The sequence below is a fragment of the Mauremys reevesii genome, linkage group 4 (assembly GCF_016161935.1).
Source record: "Mauremys reevesii isolate NIE-2019 linkage group 4, ASM1616193v1, whole genome shotgun sequence".
NCBI classification, from domain to species: Eukaryota; Metazoa; Chordata; order Testudines; family Geoemydidae; genus Mauremys; species Mauremys reevesii.
Window position 1 is genome coordinate 39,553,692 of NC_052626.1, and position 19,523 is coordinate 39,573,214.

The following is a 19,523-nucleotide window of genomic DNA, read 5'->3' on the forward strand; positions in this document are numbered from 1 at the left end:
ATTGCTGACAACCTAATGGGACTCCTCCAGTCAGAGCTGCAGCAGCCATTAGAGGAGGGGGTGTGAGGAGCATAGACACTATGGTGAGTATGGGAAATGCTCTGTCTCAACCAAATCAAGGAAAAGGCCATGTTAACTCCACTAATCATGGACATCCCAGCCTGGCTTCCTCAGCAGAGACACTCTCTGTTTTCAACCCACCTCGGGGCTGGGGTCATTACTGCCCAAATTGCTGGCACTTTCTCCATCTCACCACCAGTCACTGCTCCACTTGAAAGCCCTTCCCAGCCACGGGTAGGGAGAGTGAGGCACTCTACCCCCACACAGCATATGGTCTCCATGATCTGCTATCTGACCGGAAGTGGGGATGAGATGCTCTAACCACAAATACAGTATATGGCAGAAGCAACCTAGCTGAGGCCCTAGAGATTAACAGAATGTGCAGAATGCCTCACCCCCACTTCCCATTTAAGTTGTCTTGTTTCCTTGGGAGATTCAGCCTCTCAATAGGGTGCCCATGGGAGGGCACAGGGAGAGTGGGAGGCAGATCTCAGCTACAACACCTACAAGGGATTAGCGCAGGGGTTGGCAACCTTTCAGAAGTGGTGTGCCGAGTCTTCATTTATTCACTCTAATTTAAGGTTTCACATGCCAGGAAAGCTTAGGAACTAGATTTTGCTTTATGCAGAGCTCAGAAACCTGAACGTCAGATAGGCTGTCTGTGTTAGACTGTGTGTTTCTAGGATGCACTCAGCTTGCTGTGTCATCTGGTCTGGAGTCCCACAATTATTTCAGACTGCTCTTTATCCATTAACTGCAATTTACTGTCAGACCTATCTACCAGCACTGGATCTAGAGAAAAGTAGAACGTTCAGAACTGTAGAGAGGCATGGTGAGTGAGGTAATATCTTTTACTGGACCAGCTTCTGTTGGTGAGAGAGACAAGCTTTCGAGCTACACAGAGCTCTTCTTCAGGTCTGGAAAAGGTACCCCAAGTGTCACAGCTAAATACAAGGTGAAACAGATTTCTTAGCATAGTTACAAACACCAGAGTTACCGGTCTACTGCACACATGGGCATAGTTGGGTAGGTAGGCAGAGCACTGCCCCCAAACAGAGGCAAGGAGTGGGGGGTCATGCGGGGTCATGTGCCAGTGCCCCATCCCTGATTTCTGTGAGCCCAGAGCTTGCTCTGCTCAGCCTTCCAGGGAGGCAGGTTAGGGGTGCTCTGTAATTCCCACGCTGCACCTCCCTCCTCCCTCCCCGCCCGCACATTTCCAGCTCGCTCAGCCCCTCTCCCTGCAAGCTGCATCTGGGAGGAGCAGAGGGTGAGGGACAGAGCCACTTCTTCTGCTGAGGGAGGGAGGGTGGCTGATCCAGCTCCTTGCCTCTGCAGCTGGACACCACCTCTTGGGTCCTAGTGCCAGTTTTCTTCCCCTTCTATGTGTGCTGAGCGCCCCACATGGCCACCATCCTGTTTCCTGTACAATGGTGAGTGTTAATGGTTGGCCAGGGCAAGGAGTGCGGGGTGGGGCAGGGGAAATGGGGAAAGGGTAGTGGGTTAGGGTTAGAATTTTTCTGCTGCATAGTAAAGTTTCAAAGCTATATTAACACCTCTCCACTTCACATTGAATGGTCCCTTAGAATATGTGCTAACTATGCTAAACTATCTATTCCACATGCATCTGACAAAGTGGGTATTCACCCACAAAAGCTCATGCTCCAATACATCTGTTAGTCTACAACAGGCCTGCACAGCATGCGGCCCATGGAGCCTCACTGTGCGGCCTGCGGGGGGATTCTAAATCCCCCGCACACGGCGCTCTGCGGGCAGCCCAGAGCCCTTTAAATCTCAGCCGTGGCCGGGAATCAGAGAGCTCTGGGCTGCCCGCAGCCGGGGGGAGCCCAGAGCCCTTTAAATCCCAGCCGCGGCCGGGAATCAGAGGGCTCTGGGCTGCCCGCAGCCATGGGGAGCCCAGAGCCCTTTAAATCCCAGCCGCAGCAGGGAATCAGAGGGCTCTGGGCTGCCCGCAGAGATTCCCAGCCGCGGCTGGGATTTAAAGGGCTCAGGGCTCCCCGCGGCTGCCGGCCGCCCAGAGCCCTTTGAATCCCCGCCCGCAGCCGCGGATTGCCCCTCTCCCCGGACCCCTGCCCCTAACTGCCCCCCAGGACCCCACCCCCTATCTAAATGCCGCTGCTCCTTGTCCCCCGATTGCCCCCTCCCGAGACCCCTGCCCCTAACTGCCCCTTGGGACCCCATCCCCTATCTAAGCCTCCCTTCTCCGTGTCCCCAACTGCCCTCGCCTGAGACCCCCCCAACGTCCCCCCAGGACCCCACCCCCTACCTGTCCCCTGATAAACCTCCTGGACTCCCATGCCTATCCAATTGCTGACTGCCCCTCCGAACCTCTGCCCCATCCAACCCCTGCTCCCTGTCCCTTGACTGCCCCCGGAATCCCCTACCCCTTCTACAACCCCCACCCCACTTAACATGCCACTCAGACCAGCGTGTCTGGCTCCGTGCAGCTCCAGACAGTTGCTGCCATGCTCCCCCATGGAGCCCACAGCCCCCTCCCCCCCAGCACCTGCCTTCCAGATTTGAACACCTCAAAATTCAGGAGTGCTCAAGCTCAGTTTGGGCAGCTTTTACTTCATTTCTCCCAAATCAAATATACTGATCCACTGTAACTTGCTGTAGAAAAAGTAGGATAAAATTGAGCAAGAAATGCTTATTAGGACTGGAATTGCTATTTTCAACAGCCATTGCCTTTTTGTTTGTTTGAAAGGAAGACAGTGATATTGCATTGGCAAATTCCCCATAGAAAGAAAGAGTGGAACAAAAGAATAATAAAGGCACCTCAACTTTTCCTCATTTATGGAGGACAGTCTTATAATATGCATCCAGATATCCTCCAATCACACAAGCTGAAAATTGTTCCACTTTACTGCAGCTCTGTAACCATATGGGAACAATCCTGTCTGTGTTTTGTGCACATCCAAAATTCCTGCTGAATGACCCGCCCTGGGAGCGAGTTACCCAGGGCTGGGGTGGCAGGAAGTGGGGGGGGGGGCACTGGTGGGGGGTAGCCCAGGGCTGGGGCAGCAGCAGGGTGGAGGGAGGGCACTGGTTGGGAGGAAAGGGGGAAGCCCAGCGCTAGGGCAGCAGGGGGTGTGTGTGGGTGGGGGGAGAACCCAGGACTGGGGCAGCAGGAGGGTACAGGGGGAGCCCAGGGCTGGGAAGGGGGGCAGCCAAATTTTTTTTTTTTGCTTGGGGCAGCAAAAAACCTAGAGCCGGCCCTGCCGGGTTCCCCCAGCCACCGGAGCCCCAGGCCCTTTAATTTGACCCTCAGGGCTCCCAGCCACCTCTTTAGCTGGGAGCCCCTGGTTGATTTAAAATAAAGTATCACCTCCTCACCCCCAACCTTCCTTTTTGGCCCACAGCTGTTTTGGTGGGGCGGCGCTGGGGAAGGAGGGTTTGTTTCCGCAGGGCTGGGTGGCCCTGGGGCGGGGTGTTTCCGCGGGGCCGGGAGGTTTCGGCCCTCAGCTGTTTTCTTTGGAGGAATGTGGCCCTTGCTGCTTTACAAGTTGTGTAGGCCTGGTCTACAAGGTGCCACAGGACTCTTTGTTACTTTTTACAGATCCAGACTAACACGGCTACCCCTCTGATACTATTCCATCTTGTATTTAGCTGTGACGCTTGGAATATCTTTCTCAGACCTGAAGAGCTCTGCGTAGCTCGAAAGCTTGTCTCTCTCACCAAAAGAAGTTAGTCCAGTAAAAGATATTACCTCACCTACATTGTCTCTCTAATACTCCAGGACCAACATGGCTACAACAACACTGCTTACAACTTTCAGAACTGCCAGTTGTGTGTGTATGTCCTAGTAAGACCAATGATGGCACATGGCTGGCTGGGAATGTGAGAGGTGTTAATTGGTAAAGCTGCTTATTTTATAGAGGACTCCCTTTTTTCATGTGTTTCCAAATACATTTTTCCCTCTAACGCCCTGCTGTAGAAATTCTTATTGTTCGTATTCTGACTGATTCCTGTTCTCCTTAGAACATAGCAGATATTGAAATGCCCTTCGAGTTAGAGTGACATCTTCTGAAATGCTAGAGGCATTACTGTGTTCACAACTAGACCAAGTTGCCACTAAACGGACTACAAGTCAAAACCAACCCAACCTGTAGGTCCAGGCTGCTCATACATATCTGCTATTGCTGCCTTGCAGTAGGGTGACCATACGTCCCATTTTGTCCAGGACAGTCCCTTTTTTAAGCATTGCCCCAGCTGTCCTGAGTTTTTTGGTAAAAGTGGATATTTGTCCCGTTCACTCTTGCCAACCCAAAATGTGGGGTGTGCACCCCTAAAGGAACATGTGGGGGGTGAGGGAGGTGAGCAGCAACACCAGCCCTGCGGGGGGGGGGGGAGGAGCAGGGAAAGGGGCAGGCAGGGCTCAGGCGAGGAGCGATACCAGCCCCATGTGTGGAGCAGGCTGAGCTTGGATGAGAGCCCTGCACAGGGGAGAAGCAGGGATTGGGCCACCAGCTCGGTCAGCCCCATGTGCACGGAGAGAGAGGGGCAGGGCTTGGGCCAGTGCCATGTGCGGAGGGGGATAAGGGGGGAAGGGAATGGGCCAGCCACTGCTCAGGGAGGCAGGACTTGGTAGAATGGCTCTGGCTAGCCCTGCACGGTGTCCCGTTTTCCCTTTGGAAAATATGGTCACCCTATCTAGCAGAATGGGAGTTACAAACATTTCTACACTGATTGTCTGTTTTCTCTTTCTTTTCCATCCCCCTTAGGTTGCTCATCTTCTTAACGAGACAGGTGCTGTCTTCATGTGTATGTACAGTATGGGTAGTACATTGTGTGTACTACCAGAACACAATTAACTGTATACATACTAATAAAGTTGCTGGGGATTTTCTTGTCATTACTTTCTCTGCCCTCTTTGCCTGAATGAAAGTTCAAAAATGAACTCTTCTGCTGTTATTACTGTTACCTTTACAGCACCCACAAGTAAGTTACAATCCTGATGTTCAGAGGTGTTAAGCAATGGTAACTCCCATTGACTTCAGTTGGCGGTATGGTGCTCAGTACCTATGAAAATCGGGCCCTAGGCTCTTTCTAGTAAAGACAAAGATGTGGTGCCTGCCACAGACAGGTTACATTCTCATGCAGCAGGGGCACTTTTATTTTCTATATAAGATTCAATCCAGACCAGATCCCTGTTTCCAACAACCAATGCACATCTCCTTCAAATGATTGAGAAGATTAAGGCAGACAGCAGTTCCAACACCTTGAGGAGGCATCATTCAAGTTAAGAGCCCAACACACTTAAGACAACATAAAACTTCTTGAGAATAGCCTGTCTGACACTGTGTGTGGCCCTTTTGTGAGATGGCAGAGTTGTTAGGCAATTACAGAAGAGCATGTGACCTAACATAGCCAGTTCCATGATTTCTGCAAGAAAACCCACCACTGCCTCTCCTTTGAGCCCTCTGCTGATACTAGTAATGTCCAAAGACAGAGGGCTCAATGGCACCTCTGGCTGAAAACAAAACCAGACATACTACAATAAGCATACAAGAAACCCATCCACAATACTTCGCATTGCACAGTAGCACAGGGACTCTATTTACCGGCAATCCTTACTATGAACATTCTAAGAAGTTGTCTAGGGCAGTTGGTTCAAAATCTATGTCTTTTAGCAGACAGCCTTCAACAAAGTGACATGCACATTGATACACAGGGTCAAGAAACCATCAGCAGGAAGGCCTTTTACAATGGTTTCCATTAAAAAGTCAACATAAACCAATAGTTACCACAGGAATTGCTGGAAAAACTGCAGCAATTCCTATTCCAAGCATAGAGAAATAACTGTACATGTTCAGATCCCTCTGTGTAGAAGACTGTTGGCAAGTGCTGACTTTTTAATGATCACCAGTAGAGTGACATAAGCACCGGTCATCCCATTTGACCTGTAACATTGTATTTCTTTATTTCTTATTATTGTCACTTTACTCTTTTTTTGTTACTACTCCTTGTCCTACTCCTCTGTAAAGTCTAGTCACTTAACAAGGACACTGAATTTTCTGATGACTGTGATTTTCTTTTTTCACCACAGAAAATGCTAGTTAGCAATGGAAGGTCATTTGCCTTATTTTTCTGGATATTATCCCAATGTCCACATGTGTTTACCACTGCTCTCAAGTGGCTGACAACCTACAGAAAATAACTGCCTTACTGACACAGATAGCTATTGGAAATCTTTCTGTAGCTCAAGCAACAGAGGCCTGTTTTTTAGAACCCAGGATCCAGGGTTCTGTCACTAATGCTGTGTGTCTGGCTGACAGCCATGTTTGTCTGTGTATGCGATCACAGAGCTACTGCAATGTCAGGGTAAGATTCAGAACCTGTGAGAGACATTCAGGGTGTAACGAAGGGCAGGAAACAGAACATTTTGGGGGAACAAAAACCAAAAAGCAGTTGTCAAAGAAGAAAATTACCTCTTTGAGGCAGCCCATGAAGTTGTTGCTGACCGGTGACCCAGGTAAATCTGCTGTACTTGGGCTCCCTCCTACATAGAAGAAGTCATCTGAACCCAGCATGGTGTAATCCTCTTGTGTGTAGCCCGTGGTAGTGAGGATTCCATCCACAGATATTGTCACCTGTTCAAGAGATATAATGGACAAAAAAAAAATTCCCAGCAATGACCTTACAGTTCTGAGAAGGGCAATTCGCCTCCCCTATGTTTTATATCACTTTTATTAAGGTTTTGGTGAGGTTTGGTTTTTTTTAGAGCAGCCAAGTTCCATTTTCTGGTCTACTTTGCCCACGACAGAAGCACTCCAGCTTCTATTCACCCATTTTGTTACCTTAATGCTCCCAAGCCAAGCAGGCATTCCATCCGTCAAGAGGCTCTTCACTAAATCAGGCTAGAAAATGGAACTGTCCTCAGAAGAGATTGTTCATCTTAGCTGATTTTATGATTAATTAGTATTTATATTAATGATTATTGTTAGTTACAGTTGTTAGTAAAAAAACACTACTGAAGTCAAAGTTGATATTTTTGTTTTATTTTATTTTATTTTTTATTTGCTCACGGCACACTGACAATCATGCATTCGGGGAGGGATGGAGGGAAAGGATCTCACTTTCAATACATTATGGATGTGCATGCCATGGACCTAAGAAGAAACACGCCCACCACCCACCACCACCAAATAAAAGAAAGGAACAAATTAAATTTTAAAAGCGCTGGCTGAATCATAACCAACATAATAATATGAAAGGAAGAAATTAACAAAAACTAATAAAATAAAATCAACCACACACCAGCAAGTGTGAGAGGAGCAGAGAAGAGAAAGAGAGAAAATGCAAAGCGTGCACACACCACACTTTGACAGGCCCATGCCAATAAGATCTGGAGCCCGTAAATAAAGAGAGAAAGAGAGAGAAAGAAAATCTATTTCACACTTGCATGCAATCATCAAAAATGAAAAATCAAACAGAAAACAAGATAATCATAAACAAAACAAAACAAAAAAGACCCAAAAAATCCCAAACCCCAAAACACATGGAGGGTGAAGGGGGGAACGGAGGGGGAGGAGGGAAAGGAGGAAGTGAAAGTGATGTGAATTTTGTTTAAAGGTTGTTAGTGGTTAGAAGGGGATATGGAGGAAAAAAGATAGAGGCCAATAGGAGAGGGACAGTCACCAGACGTGGACGTGCCATGCAGAATGTGTAGTGAAACAAACAACTGGCTGAGCTCCTTTCGGCCATGGCAGGTGGAAAGTCAAAGAGAGAGAGAGAGAGATGGGGAGAAGTGGGAAGAAAGAGGACAGCTGGCCAATTTGCCTACAACAGCCGTTGCGACAACAAAAGGATGAGAGAAAAAGAGAGCCTTCACCACACAAACTAGAGGCCCTGCAATGGTTCTGAGCTAAAAACCTTCGGAGAGTAAAAAGCAAAACAAACAAAAAAAAGAGAGAAAGAAAGCTAAACTAAAAAGCAAAAGAGAGAAAAAAACCAGAGTGAAGAACAAAAAGGGAAGTGAAGAAACCAATGAAAGAAATTACCAAACCCCATTTCCAGAACAGTTGTATTTGTTTTTGTTGTTTTGTTTTTTTCTTAAAGAAAATATTTTAAAAAATAAAGAGGAAAAAAAAAGGTGTTCACAGTGAAATCAAAAGAAAATCAAAAGAGGAAGTAAATATAAAGGTGAGGGGGGGAAAGGGGGAGTAAAGGGAGGAAAAGGTAGGTAACACACGGCAAACCCAAAAAAAGAGACAATAAGAATGATATCTACCAGACAATGTAGTTTGTTTACCATAGCGTGTCCAATGCCTGAGTGCTTTGCGGAAAAGGGGGAAGAAAGGAAATTAAAAAATCGTGAACAGAACGATTGTTAATTAAAATAACTAAAAGCAAAGATGAGTCGTTAGGGTGTTAGTACATTAGTTGGTTAGTAAAAATGACACATTGCATGAATGGTCTAGTGTTAGTCTTTCAAAAAAGGCGTGGGGCGCCTGACACACACAGAGTGAGAGAGAGGACAATATGACCAGGATTCTATGGGAAACCATGCCTTCTAGACTGTAAAGAGGAAGGGAACTGCCTACTCTCCCTGCCTCCAACCCATATATATTTTAGCACCACTCATCCAGAACTGGATTAAAATTAAAATTGTGCAATACTTACTTTTCAAAAGCCCATCAAGGTGTATTCCCCACCAACAACCCCTTCCCCCCCCAGATACACACACCACCCACTCCCTTCAAGAGAGACCCCAGCAAAGTATTTCCTCCCAGCCACCCCAATCCCTCTTTCCCTGCCTCTCCTCTAAGCTCTGCTATTCTCAAGTATTGCCGAACTATCCTAAACAAGGAACAATCTCCCTTGCCTGGAAGCTGTTGGCTGAGGATGAGCCCAAAGCCCTGGGGCTCTCCTTCCAGTCCCTTTATTTGAATATTTCTTTATAACAGGTGAATTCATGACTCTCAGGAAAGACATACAGAACACATGTGATTGGATTGCCAATGTCCACCTGTAGCTCACCTGTGTCACCCGGGGTGCAGGAGAAATTTACCGATGAAGAAATTGCCTGTGTCAGACATTTGAGGTGGCAGGGGAAAAAGGTTGACAGTATTTAGCATGTCTCTTGTTGTCTCTAAGACTATGTCTCCGTTACTAGATGGCCCCATCCTATGAAAGTCTCAGGCTGCAGGCTGGGCCTCCACTACCCAACTAAGTGCTGGTAATGGAATAAAGCTAAGGGAAACCAGATCACACAGTTATCAGTCAAACCCAGTTGCTCTAACGGAACCTTGGGGTTGTTTTTAAATTTCCTCTAGAGTCGTGTAGAAGCCAAGTAGGTTATCTGTACATGTGTTTACAACTAAGGAACCCAAGGCCACTGTGGTGGAACCTCTGCAGTGTGGCCACCTTAACTGTTAATGCAGAGGTGCAGCCAGTGGAGACTTCATGGCCCAGGATCTAGTGCTCCCTTCTGATTCAAACAGGCAAAACAGATCCACAAGGCACACAATGGGAACTGTCCTGCCTCCTGCTACTGACTTCCAGGACATTTTTTAGATTGATTGGATTGATTTAGGAGGCTGATTTGCTTGGAGGAAATTGTGTGGAATTGCAACACAATGTCATTATGTCCCAATTCCATTTTATTTGTCCTTAGAGAATGAATGATGATAATACTTTGCACTTAGTGCCTTCTCTCCAAAGATCTCAAACTACTTTGAAACCTTCATCAAAGAAGCCTCATATCAACCTGTGTGACAGAGCAGTATTATTATCTCCATTTTACAGATGAGAAACTGAGGCAGAGACAGGGAATGAGACTTGTCCAAGGTCACACAGTGACTCAGTGGCAGAGCTGCAGATAAAACCCAGAAATTCTCACTCCCAGTCTCCTGTTCTGCCCACTAGACCACACTTCCCCCCATGTTCTGAAAGTGCTGGTGAAAGATAGCTACAATCCTGTCCCTGCTACACATTTCCCAAAAGACAAAACCGGAGATCTGTGTTAACTATAATAGAAAGCAGATAAATAAAAAGATTTACATTAACATTAGCTCAAGGGAAATTCTGAGTTCACAGTCTGTCTCTCTCTCTGAAGAGATTAACTACTGCGTTAATCGCTTGATCTAAGAAAACAAAGGACTTGATACTGTCATCGCTTAGCTTCAAAACATGTGTCAACCAATCCAAAGTATTGGGCAAAGCCTTCCACATACAGAATATGGGAAATTCTGATCTAATTCCCAGGAACATGGTCAAAAAATTATGTTAAAAATGGCATAATTTAAGATGTGGATTATATTATTGGATTTTCCTAAATCTCATTTTAAAAAAATAACTTTATTTGCTTTTTGGCAAATGTATTTCCCCCAAATGTAAATATTTTCAGTCAAAAATGAGGAGGCAATGGAGTTTCTTATAAAATCTAAGTGCCCAGAGTAACTCTTTTGTGTCCCTTTTCACTAGTAGGGCTGTAAATATGGGCATGGTTCAGAACCAGCAAAGGCTCTTCCACCTGCCTTCTCTATACTAAAAAACTATATTATACTAGTCTTCTGTGCACATATATTCTCTGGAGGTGATGGGGAGCAGATGATATATTGCATGTAAAAATATACACTACGTCCTTTATATCGCCTTCCATCAGAAGATCTTAAATCTCTTCATACACATCAATGAATTAAGACTCACAACCCACCTATGTGATGGGTAAGCATTATTATTGCTATATTTTACAGATGGGGACATTGACGGAAAGAGAAAGTAAGTGACATGCCCAGGAAACCAGTGGTAAAAGCAGGACTAGAACTCAGATCCCCTAAGTCCTACCCCAATGCTTTTACCACAAGGCACTCCTTCTCTGTTTTATTATGGCACAAGACCATGGTATGATGAAGGTGTATAGCAGCCATAACTAATTCTGGCCCCTGCACCTTGAATGTGATAATACCTCTCTATCCCTCATGGTAGATATTAATTAATTATAAATCATTCCATTGTTGAATTGTGTTTATTCTGCAGTCCAGACAGATTCTAGGAGTCCTCAATTCCCAGTGAAGTCAATAGAAATTAAGAGCACTCAGCACCTTGCATGACTGGGCCTCTAATCACCTCTGCTTTGGTTGGTTGGTGTGTTTGGTTTTTTAAGAGTTTGGTCTCCTTGATTGTTTGAAAAAGAATGAAACAGCCCAGCTATAACATCCCAGCTACTAGGTAATCAAGCAGTATCCTCTCAGAATTCAGGACCAAACAATAATGTTGTGAACAGACAAAACAGGATGTATAGCGTATAATGTAAAATGCCAGGTGCTGCCTCACTTATTTTCTTTTAGTGACGAGAACATGCTACTGCTCTAACCCACGCCAAAAAGACCTAGTGTTATTTGTATTCATCTGAGTACTCAGAAAATAAAAGATATCAGCTAGAAAGGGATTTTTTAAAAAGAGAGAGTCCCATTTATAATTCCAACTGCCAACTCTCCCTATCACCACTTCCTCAAGATCTAAACCAGCTCTGGCAAGCAGCATGGATGCATTTTGCTCTGCGTGCTCTTTGACGTTGAAAACTGATTTCCCAGAAAAATAAAAAGTGCCATTAGCTAAAATGGCCTATAAACCAGAAAAAGATATTCAGAGAGCATCCATTCTGAAAACATCTAAAAATAAATAAAATGGAACCAATAAATAAAGTGATATATTCAGACCGTTCCAGACTGACAGCCCTCAGACAGTTGCTGTATCTCCCTCTACTGGACCGATGGGAATATTTTAATGAAACAGGATCGTTAAGGCCCATCCACTGCATAAGAAATTAAATTTATATCTGCATGTGAAGTAGCAGAACTAGACAAATTTTGACTTCAATGATAACCCTGCTGTCGCATGTAATTTAGAACAGAATTTGGCCTGATTGAATATAATCCTCCAGTTTACACACAGACATGTCGAATATGTAAACTCACAGCATCTTGGATACTGTAAAAACATGGCAATTGCCGTAATGTATTAGACAATTCTCTCTAGTCTGTTTCCAACAGTGGATATTTCAGAAGGTGTAAAATCCCCATAAGGGGCAAGTATGCACTAACACACCAATGGGTGAAGATTCTTCCTGATGTCAGGCTCTTGCTGGTTTATGACCTGAAGCAAGAGGATTGTTATCCCATATACACTGTTATCCTAGCTAGTGTAAATGTTCCAGAAAGGCTGCTTTCTCAGCCAGTAAAGTTATGTAAACTGGAATAATACCATGAGGATTTGTGAAAACATTCACATTAACAAACAAATGGACAGATCACATTGTTTACGTAAACTAATTTAAAATCTCAGTTTGCAAGCTGTTTACACAGTGTTTACCAATCAATAAGACACTAAACAGTTTATATCCATAATGTAAACATCATTTGTCATGCAGTGGATAGACCTAAGTGACTTGATCTATTCACCAGCTTTCAGAGCAATGTTATTTAATTTTTATCTTATCTATTTATACACATATTTATATTTCATAAGTGAGCTTTCAATATTTTAAGGCTAGCTGACTAGCGAAGACATCACCTGATAGAGCTGTCCGCTTAGAAAAGTGACAGGTAGAGTTGTAAAGTTACAGTGACAAGAATCAGATAAAGCCATTCCAAAGCGGCTTGTTTGTGGTTTTTTTCTTTGTTTTCTTTTTTGGTCCTTCCATTTTTTCCAGTCCTCACAGCCAACAGAAGAGTCTCATCAGCAGAGACACAAGCAATAAAATAGATCACAGAACAGAAAAAAATAAAAAAGAACAGAGAAACAAGGAGATTCGGAAAGACTCCAGCCAATTAACTCCCAAGCTACAAAGTTAAAATAACCACACACACACACACACACACACACACACACACACGCAGACGCACACACAAAAAGAAAAGAAAAAAGTAAAGGAAGAAACAAGGACTTTAAGAATTAGAATTATGACATTATGGCAATGGTTAAATCAATTAACAAAACATAAAGAAGACGAAGGGTGGGGGACTAAAGACTCAGCTGCGGAAAAAAACACTCTGTTCCCACAGTATTTAAATGCAACAAGAATATTACTGATAAGATTGAAATGTAATTAAGGACATAATAAAAGAAAGAAAGAGAAAAGGAAAAGGGAGATGAAAGTAAAGTCAAATCACAAGTTTTATTATTAAATCAAACTGGGGAAAAAGTAGACAAAAATTAGTAAGTGGAAATGGAGATATCACAACAGGGCTACATTCCATTGACTACTGGTATTTCATTGTCCATTGGATAACTGAGAGACATCTGGGAGGGTAAAAACACTTTGATGTACTTCACCAAGCATCCCTATTTCTCTATCACCTGCCCCCATGTCTGCCCAGATAACACTAGAGAGAAGCCTTCTTCGCATTCTCACTCCTTCACCATTACCTGCCGCAGGTTGCGTGTCACTTTAACATCATGCCAAGCGTTGTCATTGAATTTGCCATTGACAGGCTCCACAATGGCCTCGAAGGCCCCGGACCCCAGGTTAATGACCAAGGAGACCGCACCGTCTTTCAGAGCCAGGTTGACGTAATCGGCTGACTTGCCCGTGTGGAGGATGAGCCCATTACGCTGCCACGTCTTGAAGGAGAGGGTGATCTCATCGCTGCTGCTCTGAATGGGGTTCTGGGACAGGTCATAGCAAAGGTACTCTGAGCCACGGAAGGTGGCCACATTTTCATCTCTCGCTGAAAAAGAAGAAACAGAAAGAGAGCTGGTTAGTATTTTCCTTGCTAAGAACAGAATTAAAATCATTATTAAACTACTCAAAAATCTCATGGTTTTCTTAATGTTCTTCTGTTGTTCCTGTGGACTGTGTTGTCTCTGTTGTAGCGTGGCTACCAACAGACTCAATAGTAGGATCCTCAATCCCTGTTAAAATCAATATATTAGCTCCACTTCCATTGCAGACAGCACTGATTCCATGGAAGACATTCGAAGGTAGCACAATAATGGCCAGAAGAAGGTAAGTGTTAAGACTTACAATTGTGCTACAAATGAATTTACATTTTTATCAGAAGCATGAGGGAATGACACAAAATCTCCTGTGTGTACAGTACACTAGGGCATGACCAGCAAACTCATTTCCTCTGTTGACTGGAGGCAACATTTGAACTGTAGAGAGGAAACTAGGGTTCCCACATTTCTAATTGCTGGTAACCAGATCCCCAAGGTCCTGCCCCTGCTCCACCTCTTTCCCAAAGGCCCCATCCACATCACTCACTCTTCTCCCCTCCTCCTCCCATCACTCACTGGATCGTTTCCACCTTCTCCCACCCCAGCTGGGCTCCCTCTGCTCCAGGACTTGGACGGGAGCTGCTGCATACAGACAAGGAGCCTGCCTGCATGTAAGAGGCAGCCCCAACTGGAGCAGGTTAGTGATCTGGAGTGTCCCCTCACCCCACAGTAACTGGACTTTTGGTGTCCAGTCAGTACATCTGACCGGACACTGCCAGGTCCCCTTTTCAACCGGACTTTCCAGTTGAAAACCAGGCACTCGGCAACTGTAAATGGCACCTGGACACAGAAGCCAAAACCTGGACTGTCCAACTAAAACCTGGATGGATAGCAACCCTAGAGGACACGCCAACATATAAATCCAACATGCAACTTGGATGCCTTTTTCACACCACCAATTCCCTGTCTCCTGCAGTCCCTCAGAAATGTCTTTTTCTTCTTCTTTTAATCATCTTGCAGAATTGAATATGGAGGAAGATTTGTGCTTTAAAAAAATATAAAAGCTGAAGTGAGCTTGTATTAGGTGGTTTCACATGGATAATTAACTGGTTTTGACAAACTGTTCTTTAGCCATTAGGGTTTTTTCACTGACTGATAACTAAGTATCAATTTTCTTGAAAGATTTCTTGCTGGTTTTCATCCATCAGTAACGCAGCCAAATCCAGTGATGTTCCTGCGCAGCACAGAACTATGCTCAGATGTGCCTGGAGAGTCAGCCACACAACTTGACTCAAGCGTAGGGGGGCAATACAAAATGTTGTGAAGCTTGCAAAATGGCTGAGAGTGAGTAGCACATTGTAAACAGGGTATTCAGGGGACTGATCCACATTCCATGGCTCCTCACGTTATCAGTACAGGGGCATCTTGTTGAATCCCACCCACAAATGGAAGGCTGAATGTGAAATTACTGGTTGGTACAATCAAATTGTAGTCACTCCCATTTCTCTTGCATTAGGCAGGAGCCCATCCTATTGCCACACTGACACATTAGTAGCACTTCTCTGCTTCATTTTGTCTCACTTAGTCCAAGCAAAGATTCACCAGAACCTCTTAATAAGAGACCGAAGGAAAGGGAAGTTACTTAATGTATTGTAATTAGAGTTCTTCTAGATGTGTGGTTCGTATCTACATTCCACTGTGGGGTGTGCATGCACTCCACGCACCCAAGACTGGAGAATTCCTACGAGCAGTGTCTGTGGGTCTGGGGCTGCACCCCTGCTCTCCTCATGCTTCACACCAAAAGTATAAGGATGGGGCGGACTGACTGTCTCTCCCCTTCCTTCTCTACCACAAATCCTGTCATGGTCCAAAGCAGAGGGGAAGGAGGGCAAGTAGTGAAATACAGATGGGAACCACACATCTTGAAGAATTCCAGTTACAATAAGGTAACTAATTTCCCTTTCTTCAAGTGCTGGTCGCTATTTGTATTCCACTGTGGGTGTTTGATGAGCAGTATTTAGAGAGGCGGATAGTGCAAGGTGGTATAGCTGCTTGCAGAACTGCTGTCCCAAGGGATGCATCAGTGGCGGAGATGTAAAGCCTCACCAATGTGTGGATGGAGCTCCACGTAGCTGCCCTGCAAATGTCAAGCAGTGGTACCTCTGGAAGCGATGTTTCTCAGGATGCTTGTGCCCTTGTGGAGTGAGCCTTTACCCCATGTGGGGAAGAAAGCTGTGTGAACTGATAATAGAGTAGAATACAGCTAGAGATCCGCTTAGGGTATGATTTCACTACAATATAAGACCCACAGCACAGCCACAGCTGGCCCAGGTCAGCTGACTCAGGCTCACAGGGCTTGGGCTGTGGGGCTAATAATTGTAGTATAGTCGTTTGGGCTCAGGCTGGAGCCTGGGCACTGAGACGCAGGGTTTCAGAGCCTGGGCTCCAGCCCAAACCTCAACATCTACACTGCAATGTTAAGGCCAGCAGCCTGATCCCCACAAACCCAAGTCATCTGACCCAGGCTCTGAGAGTTGGTGCCATGGGTCTTTTACTGCAGTGTAGATGTGCCCTTAGAGATACAGCTTGTCTTCATACTCATTCTGCTACGACAACACACAGTCTAGGTGACTTCCTGATCTGTTTCATTCTCTGATGGGAGAATGCCAATGCTTGTCACACACTGAGGGAATGAAGTCTTCGCTCCTCACCTGAGGCCCAAGACTTCAGGAAAAACACAGGAAAGTGAATGGACTGGTTCATGTGAAATTCCAAAACTATCTTAGGAATGAATTTTGAGTGTAATCATAGTGAGACTTTATCCTTATAGGATATTGTGTAAATTGGATCATTTACTAAGGCCCTAAGTTCACATACCCTTCAGGCCGAGGTGACAGCAGTGAGGAAGGTGATTTTCATTGACAGGTGAGACACAGAACCCATAGCTAGCAGTTCAAAGCTTGCCTTATCTTAAGGGTGAGAAGACAGTCCAACATATTTCCACTGTCTCTAGAGAGAGATGTTTTTGCTGGGCCCAGACAGAGAAATGTTTCCACTTGGCTAGGTGACATTTTCTGGTGGAGACTTTTCTGTTATTTTTAAGACTGATTTGCACAGCCTCAGAGCAGGAACATTCTAGGCTTGACACCCATCCAAATACCAAGCCATGAGATGAAGAGCATTGAGGTTGGGATGCTTGACCCTGCTGTTTTTCTGGATCAAGAGATCCAGAAAGGTCCAAATGCTAATAGATGGATGGGATAACACTTGTAGGAGGCTTGGAAACCAGAACTGTTGGGCCATCTGGGGACAATGAGGATGACTTGTGCTCTGTCTAGTTGACTCTTCCGTAGAACGGGCAGTAATTACCAGGATGGGAGGGAACAGAGAGTGCCCCTTCCTGCTTTATTCTATAAAAATGGCATTTATGTTGTTTGACATTATCAGGACATGCTGGGATTGTATGAATGGTAGGAATGCTTTGCAAGCTTCTCCTACTGCTCTCAGTTCCAGAAGATTGATGTGTATTCTCTCTTCACGAGGAGTCCAAGTGTTTTGCGCTATGTAATCATCCATGTGGGCTCTTCAACCTATCAGGGAGATAGATGTCTGTAATTATTGTCTCGTCAGGTGTGAAAGAGAACTCCCATGCACACACAACAAGGGTCTCTCCACCATGCCAGAGAGGTCTTCACCTCAGAGGGAATTGTCACTATGGTATTCATGCTGTGCTTGCTCAGTGCATATACTGTTCGGAACCAAGCTTGCAGGTAAAGGAGATGGAGTTTTGTGAATGGCACCACATAAGTACATGGTGTCACATACCCCAGAAGAGTAAGGAATAGCCAAACTCACTAATGAGAATTTTGTGTAATTTCATCTATCAGAGTGTCCATGGTGTGGACACTCCTATAAATTTATGGACTGTGTTGCAGTCAGGGTAGGCTTCTCCACATTTATGCAGATTCCAGGGATGCTAAAAGGTGAAGCAACGATGAAGTTGACGTTAAGGCTTCGATGCAAAACCTGCCAGTCAGAAGCCAGTAGTCCAAGTACAGAAAGATGGTGGAGCTGGTTTGTCTGAGCTAGGAACATTTCTCTGAAGACTCTGGGAGCTATAACTAACCCAAAATGGGAGCACCCTGTATTAATAGTGTTGGGAGTCCACCACAAATCTGAGGAATCATTTGTGAGGGGGTGAATATCCACATGAAAGTGGAAGTCTTTCATATTGAGAGCTGTGAACCATGTGCCTTTGTCTAGGAATGGTATTATTGATGCCTATGTAACCATACAAAATTGCAACATGTGAATAAAAATACTGACATGGGTTGAGAAGGTGTCTCCAGTCTCCTTTCTTCTCAGGGCAAGGAAATATTTTGAACAGGAGCCTTTTCCACAATGTTGGAGGGGTACCTGCTGTATTGCTCCCCATTGGAGAAGAGACTATACCTCCTGAAGGTGGATTCTCTCATAAGAGATGTTCCTGAAAAGGGGAAGGGGTTTTTGAAGAAGGTGGACAGAGAAACTTGACGGCATAGCTGGAATGGATGACATCCAACACTCACTTGTCTGTTGTTATCGCCTCTGTGTGCCCAAGGCTGATTCCAGGAGATTCTCGATCCCCTGTCTGGGCTGAATTCCCGGGGTGGAAGTGAATCTGGTTCCACAGGAATATCTGACTCTTCCAAAGATGAAAAGGTTGGATCCAGGTCCACCAGCAGTGCTGACGGTTCCTTTGAGAGGAAATGTAGCTAATAGTCAGGACAAAGGATGGACTTTTTTCCAGAGTCCTATATTTCCACAGGCATTTATCTCTTTCCCTGGTGAGGATCAGTCCCGATAACAAGGAAAATTGTGGGTCCGGAAGGACGAAGATATCGTCCGAACTGGTATAATTCACCAGCACCTTTGAAGGTTGTATCTTTTCACCTGTACCATTGGAGTAGGTGTAGACAGTGGTTCTTTACAGGGCCAGGATGGTACTGACAGTGAATGTGATTTTCTATGGTACTGAATATTCCCTGTCCTTCAGGTCCTGATGCTTCATTTAGGTGGCACCGCAATCAGTGTTGAAATTGATACAGAGGCTGTTACCAAAGGAGTTTTGCTCTATGAGTCTTTGAACTTGCTCATGTGGCTTTGGATGGCCTAAACCTTTATGGCTTGGGCATGAAGTCTCCCACCTCTTAGAAAGTCTAGGAGAGGATCTGTTTTTGTGTTTGTGAGCGTGCCTTTTACTCTCATGAGGATGCTCAACCAAAGAGTCCTTCTCTCTGCCCCTCTCCACTCCAGAGTCAGGCATAGTACTAGGAGATGAACTCCTTGCTGACTCTGATCAATGTACAGGGAGCTCTCCCCAGCTGGTTGTGACTGGGGCCTGCCATGTTCTGCAGGAAAAAGAATGGCAGATACTACCCAGAGTGGAGATATGAGTTTCTCTCAGGCAGTGCTGCTTGTTGTCGCTGACCCAAATGGAACAGGGACAGAAGACACAGTTTTTGAAGCCTGGTATTCTGAATATAATCTAAGTCCCACACCAGGAGGCCAGGAGGGTTCACCGGGGTGGGGATTCTCTCACTAACTATCTGTAGCTATCAAAACACTAACAATAAAAAACTAAGAATAATATACAACTTTGAATATTTACAGGAAAAAGAGAAAGGAAAAGCTCCATACACTAGAGGATTCCATCTCAGGTCATGTGGCGGTAAGAAGGAACTGGAGAGACGGCTGGTCAGCGCTCCACCTCCTACCCCTTATACCCTCAGTGCCGAGCA

The 19,523-nt window shown here is 45.2% G+C and overlaps 1 protein-coding gene across 9 annotated transcripts in view; it reads right to left on the reverse strand.

Annotated features, from left to right (window-relative positions):
• The window catches only part of NRXN3 (neurexin 3), a 1,505,977-nt gene that overhangs the window by 1,011,856 nt on the left and 474,598 nt on the right, over positions 1 to 19,523 (reverse strand). For all 9 annotated transcript variants that reach the window (XM_039537764.1, XM_039537767.1, XM_039537763.1 and 6 more), the window contains 2 exons: positions 13,453 to 13,754; positions 6,510 to 6,671 (listed from right to left, as the gene is read on the reverse strand). In XM_039537764.1, the coding sequence (XP_039393698.1) occupies positions 6,510 to 6,671; positions 13,453 to 13,754 (464 nt within the window). The remainder of the gene's footprint in view (positions 1 to 6,509; positions 6,672 to 13,452; positions 13,755 to 19,523) is intronic.